Source organism: Lolium perenne, chromosome 4 (genome assembly GCF_019359855.2).
Source record: "Lolium perenne isolate Kyuss_39 chromosome 4, Kyuss_2.0, whole genome shotgun sequence".
NCBI lineage: Eukaryota > Viridiplantae > Streptophyta > Magnoliopsida > Poales > Poaceae > Lolium > Lolium perenne.
In genome coordinates, this window is record NC_067247.2 from 20355210 (window position 1) to 20361302 (window position 6093).

General features: G+C 45.4%; 1 protein-coding gene across 1 annotated transcript; it reads right to left on the reverse strand.

The window, feature by feature from the left end:
- Positions 1-3137: 3137 nt before the first annotated feature.
- LOC127324022 (uncharacterized) lies at positions 3138-5809 on the reverse strand. Its single transcript, XM_051352126.2, has 4 exons — positions 5557-5809; positions 4306-5202; positions 3971-4120; positions 3138-3873 (listed from the first exon to the last, which is right to left on the reverse strand). The coding sequence occupies exons 1-4, from the start codon at positions 5572-5574 to the stop codon at positions 3502-3504; spliced, it is 1437 nt and encodes a 478-aa protein (XP_051208086.1). The 5' UTR covers positions 5575-5809; the 3' UTR covers positions 3138-3501.
- Between the last annotated feature and the right edge of the window lie 284 nt (positions 5810-6093).

Here is a 6093-nt window from a genome sequence, read left to right on the forward strand (position 1 = left end):
ATGAAAGAGAGTTAAGCTTGTCTTACTTCTATGACAATGTTGGCACCCAAGTGGAGCCCCAACGCAATCTGGATCGCATTGGAGCTTTTCTTGAAACGCATCGGCAGATTGAAAATGCCAGTACCCATGCACAACTCGTTTATGATCTGAAAATGCACCACTAGCAGCGACATGGCCATCGCCTTTGATCCGACCATTCCATTCATTTATGTGTGACATGTATTATTGTTGAAACATTTGTTTATTTGTTCAATTTTCCGAGAATTGTTGTAATTTGGTTGAGACATTTTTCATTTGTTCAATTTTCTGAAAACTGTTGTAATAATTTGGTTCAGACATTTGTTCATGTGTTGTAATAATTTGGATGATTTTTGATTAATTATGATTGATTGTTGTATGTCTTGCATATGAATTCTATGAAAAACCCTACCTTTACAGGTTCGGAAGCCGCTTGCGTAGAACAGAGCCCGTAAACACCGTAAAACAGAATATTCTGTTTTACAGTTTTGATTTACGAGATCTATTCTGCGCCAGCCATTTTTCGACCCGTAAATACGAGTTCGATGAATTGAACTCCGAGTTTTCAGTTCACATGTTTACGAGCTCTGCTAAAGATGCTCTTAGGGCATGGAACGGATAGGAAATCCTTGACAACAATGTTGAGTTCTGGCATCAACCAACGAAGATGCCTCCACCGTGTAAAAAGCACACTTGTTCTTACATCGACTCTCCCCAGGATGGGCAGTAAAATATCATCCGTCAGTATGTTGAACCTGTTTTTCTCCTCTGACAGATGCTATAGGATTATGGACCCATTTAGTTACTGAATAGGTAAAATTACTAGCTGAAATTTTGTAATGTCGTTAGTTATGGATATCAATATAGTTCCAATATTTTCTTCCACAAAGTTCAGATAATTTGTAACTAATTCCGCTAATTCAAAGTTGTAACTAAATTCACCAACAATTTGATATTTGTAACAATACTTCATCATTTTATTTGGTTGTGGATCAACCTAGTAACTGTATTTGTGTAGATGAGGATTTAATATGATACTCCCTCCGTTACGAAGGTATATAGACATATTTTAGCTTTAGATTAATCCGTATCTAGAAAATGTTGCCAAACTTTTTAGGAACGGAGGAAGTATTAAATAGCAAAAGAAGATAGTAGGAGATTTAGTGGAAACAGTGGCATGGATTATATGTATGTCTAAATGCTTTGGGCCGGAGTAAACTATGGACGGAGCAACTAAGATTTGGCAGAGCGGTCGTGGGAGTGGATTATCACTTATCAGCAGGCAGCAGCTGCAGGTGTGGCGTCATATTGCCGGACGCGCGCGTCTCTATGATTTGGTGGTGCGGGCTGTGGGCGCAGGGAGGGGAGCTCATGGTCCGTGAATACAACTTGGTCTTGTTTCCACGGCGACGGACTCATCATTGTCCTCCGTCACTCCTGCCCAACCGTTTGAGCTTATAAAACAGCCCTCTTTTAGCTATGCAAAACACAGGTTTTATGGACCGGAGATTGCTGCTAGTGCTACTAGTTCTGGCAACACGCAAAATATGAAGAGAAAAAAAGACAACACGGCTGATGACCTTCGTCATGGCACAACACGAAAGCAAGCCAGTCAAGTGAAACTACCAGCATTAATTTTCATGTTCGTATCAATTTGGACATCGGTCAAGTGAAAGCAAAACAGAGTCGCGGGCACTTGGATGCCATGACAATCTATCCAACACAACACAAAAAAAGAACACAATCCCCATTGGTATCATCATGCTAACTATGGAGCGGCCACATCATCTCAAAACCCTAAAAAGAACGGGGAGCAGCACGTACAGCAAGATAATCGTCTCAACTAGTCATCTCAAAACCCTAACAAAAACGGGGAGCATTACAGCACAGCAAGATAATCCTCTCAACTAGACATGCAGAGCCATGATCACCACAGCGTCCAAACCCCGTCCGGCGTGCCCCAGAACGCGTCCGCCGGAGATGTGTAGAGATCAGGCGCCGTGTAGACGGCCGCCAGCCACCACAGGGCGTCTTCCTCGTCCGCGTCCAGGCACTGCGGCGGAGGCGTGTACGTCGACAGCAGCTCGTACCGGCCGCCGTCGCTCGGGTCCCACGTCCTGTATCCGAACGGTGAAACCTCCGTGTTACTATCCCCGTGCCACGTCGCCGCAGGTTCTGGCTCTGGGCAGGGCAAGTCGCCGTCGTCGATGACGATGGGCGGCGCCGTCGTGCCGCCGTTCTTGGGCGCCGTCTGGGCGCCGTAGAGTAGTGGTCTGTCCTCTGTTTCGGCGCGCCGTGTCCCGTGGTTGCTCTTGGACGCCGCGCTGCCACCGTCGAGTTTGGCAAGTTCGCCGGACGACTTAGCCGCCGTCGCCCCGGCGCGCTCGATTTGTGCCGGCGCGTCCTCGTCTTCGGTGAAGGTTTGGCCGCGCCGGGCCGCTGGCGGAGCCTCCGGGTGACCGACGGATGCCTTCCTCTTGCAGGACACCGCGGTGGTCGTGCGGAGGTCGGCGCCGTGCTCCCGGTCGTGGGGACGGAAGGCGAGGTGGTCACCGGTTTCAGCCATCGATCCGAACCGGCCGAGGACTCGACGTACCGAGTGCCGAAACGCTGGCCAGAAGATGGTAGCTTGCGTTAGCTTGGATTGGACATTGGAGCCCCGGCGGCGCCTCTTTTATGTGGTCTTGGGACCCGGCCGGATTTGCATGATCGTTCAAGTCCAAGGACGAACTCGGATTGTTCTCTCCGAGTCCCACCTGGACTCAGAGAGGACGCGGGGTTAATTTTGCTGTTACAGTGTATATCTTCATACGCTAAGAAAAAGGTTTTACAGTGTACACATGGATACGGAAATAAACTGGCTCTCGCTCACAAGAATGATTTTAATAATAAATAGGCTATGTTTTGTACTTCCTCATAAAAAGCTGATCAACGTTTTTTGGATATGGATGTATCTATAACTAAAAGATGTATATATACCTCCGTATCTAAACAAAGTTGAGCAACTTTTTTAGGGACGGAGGGAGTATGATATTTGTGTTTATTCTTTGCTACGACAACTATCTATGTATTTTGTGACAACATTATGTATATATAATATGTAAAAGACCTGAACAGAATTTTCTTACTTTCCTTATTTCAGTGCTCCTGCTGCAAATGCAACTATACAATTGTTTTTTGTCGACAACTGCCATTTAGAAACAACTTTTCTCTCTTTACTTGAGGCAAAGAGAATAAGCCTCAAGTAAAGAGAATAAGGCTCAAAATAGCTACTGCTTTGACGTAACTAATCGAAATATCTAGGATCACAATCAAATACATCAACAGCTCCAGTTTCTGAACTGAACGCGCCGACGAAACACCAATCGAAGTTACTGTACAGACAAAGATCATACTCTTAAAGAAAGAGAGAATCCGCAAGAGTATTCGAACTCTGAAGAATACTCTTTCACACGTTCCTAGTGACAAGAGGAAAAACAAATCTCAGATGCTCAGCGACCAGTCTTCATCAAAAATTATCTCTGGCGAAAATATGCCGTCTCTGATCCTCTCAACCACCATTTCTTCCTCATCCTTCTGCGGAAATTTCGAAGGATGGAGGAGTGATGCATCAAGAGGTCTGCAGTCGTCGCATTGGTCATCTCCTCTGAGAATTATCTTCTGCAAGTTGGGAGAGCGCTCCAACATGGATCTTATAAATGTGAACTGTTGTTCTAGTGCTCTAAAGCCATCGATTTCTAGCACTTTCAGTAGCCTATTCTCGGAGCCATTGAAGCGCATTTCCCACTGAGGAGTGCTTCTGTCACGGTAGACATCACCTCTGAAATCGCCCACATCGCATGCATGGTTCCATACCTGAAATCCAGAGTTCAACAATTTTCGCATAAAAATTTGTGAAAAGCAAAAGCTTCAAATGTGGACAAGAGGAAAGAAATACGGACAAAGACCTCACCTGAATATGTAGTTTTTCGATAGATGGTGCTGCTACGAGAAAGGCCGTAATCCATATAATGTCAAATTCCACAAACACGCCACACACGGAGAGCTTCTTTAGCTTGTTGAATGCGGTGCAGAGTTCCTCCATCTCAGGTTGCAACCAAAGCTGATCACAGAATTTTTTGTAAGAAGAATAGTTTTCAAGCACATAAATGAGATTATCAAGGAATTTACAGCTATGTTTGTTCTGTACAATGCATAAGCACATTCATCATATAACTCTCATAGCTGTGATGACATGAATATAAAGAAATTGAGTACCGTTTCCCAAAAAATAAAAATAATACTTACATTTTCTCCTTGGAAATCCAATGTGAGATAGTGTATGCTTGTTGTGCCATGTAGCAGCTCACTTAATTTAAATGGGCATCGGTCATATGATTTACCCCATGATAGTTCTAATTCCCCGAGAGATGGGACAAACCCAAAGGTTACTGGGACATGCTGAGATACCCAAGTAGTGCATATGAACGTCTCCAATTTCGGGAGGCAGACCAATTCGATTCTCTCAAAGCGGCACTTGTCGATGTCTAGAACACAAAGTTTTGAGTTTGGTGCATCAATCTTAAAGACAGAGAAAGTGCCAGTATCACAATAACAAAGGCTTAGATCCTTCAGTTGCTTGCAGCAGTCAAACAATACATGGTGCATGTCCAATTTGTCGAAGCCTGCATTTTTCAGAGAGAGCTTTGTGAGGCAGTGGAGCACACTAGGATAGGCACGGAAGAAAGTATCGATCTCTTGAGCTCTCTGCAGCATATCCTCGTCACTGCAGTCCAAAGGATCTGTCTCATCAAGAACGGTGAGATCCAAATCTTTCAGCAAACCGTTGTCGATCGCGTCACATACCAGTGGGCCAACTTCACACAAGAAAGTGTTGATCAAGTAGAGCTTAAGATGCAGAATTGAGATGGTGGATCCTCTCTTCTGATCAGCCAAGAAACCCCTGGTTGCTTTGGTCAAAGACACCATAGCTTCCTCCATATCATTTGCGTCAAGAGGTTCAGTGCATGGAACAGATAGGAAATCCTCGACATTGATGCTGAGTTCAGGCAGCAACCAAGGCAGATGCCTCCACCGTGTAGAAAGCACGGCTGTCCTTACCGCCATACGTAAACTGACTCTCCCCAAGATAGACAGTAACATATCATCAATTAGCATGCTGAGCCTATCTTCATCCTCCAATTTCTGGAACAAAAACAATGGGTCCATTATTTAGCTGCCAAATAACTAAGCTCAGAAATCCAAAACAGAAAAATATTCAGAAGAGTGGCAAGAACAATAGACTTTCTAGAGCGTAAACTGTTTGATAAAGTCGAATGGCTCCTAAGCACACGTGGGCAACCTGGTGCCCTTCAGATTCACCAAGGTTGTGCATTTATGTGTGTATGAAACAGGGTCTATCAAGTTTTTATTTCCTGAATATGTAAAGTTCACTAATTAGTCAGACCTTTTGTAGTCGAGGAATCAAGCCGACTTGTTGCCGGTAATTGTGGATGAAGCGATTGAAAAATAGCAAAGCCTTCGTTGGGAGTGGATTACCTGGAGGTGCAGCGGCATCTTGCTGCCGTCGTCGAGCACGTAGACGTGAGAGTGGCGTGGAGGAGGACGTGGGCGCGCCGCGGCTTTAGGGTTCGGCCGAGGGGAGCGGGGAGGCGGAAGGACGTGGTGCGGCGGTGGTCGCGGGAGGGTGGCGGCGGAAGGACGCGGGGTCGGTGGCGGCGGCGGTGGCAGTGCAATGCGGCGGCTGGAGCACTGGAGCAGAAACTGCAACGAGTTCTGTCGGGGAAGACACACAAGGGGTATCTGACTGACATGCGGGCCCTACTATTGCCAAAGAAAATCCTCTTATTTTTCTGTGCTATACTCGTATAATAAAGCGTCCGGTTCTGTTCCTCTCGATCTGACGTATAAAAGTACAGCTGCTGTTATAAGGGATGATCAAGGAAATTCTGTTGTCATATGCAGAAACCGGAGTATTTCACCAATATGCATCAATGACCTGAATTCTTTTGCATACAAACCGCCAAACACTCAAACGCATATGTAATATGGCAGGAACATAATACTCCCTTCGTT

Excerpts from the sequence above, each read along its gene's own strand:
- LOC127324022 (XM_051352126.2), bottom strand. Across the intron at positions 4,121-4,305 it reads TGGATTTCCAAGGAGAAAAT|CTTTGGTTGCAACCTGAGAT; the intron begins GTAAGTATTATT and ends TTCTGTGATCAG. Across the intron at positions 3,874-3,970 it reads TCGAAAAACTACATATTCAG|GTATGGAACCATGCATGCGA; the intron begins GTGAGGTCTTTG and ends TCTGGATTTCAG.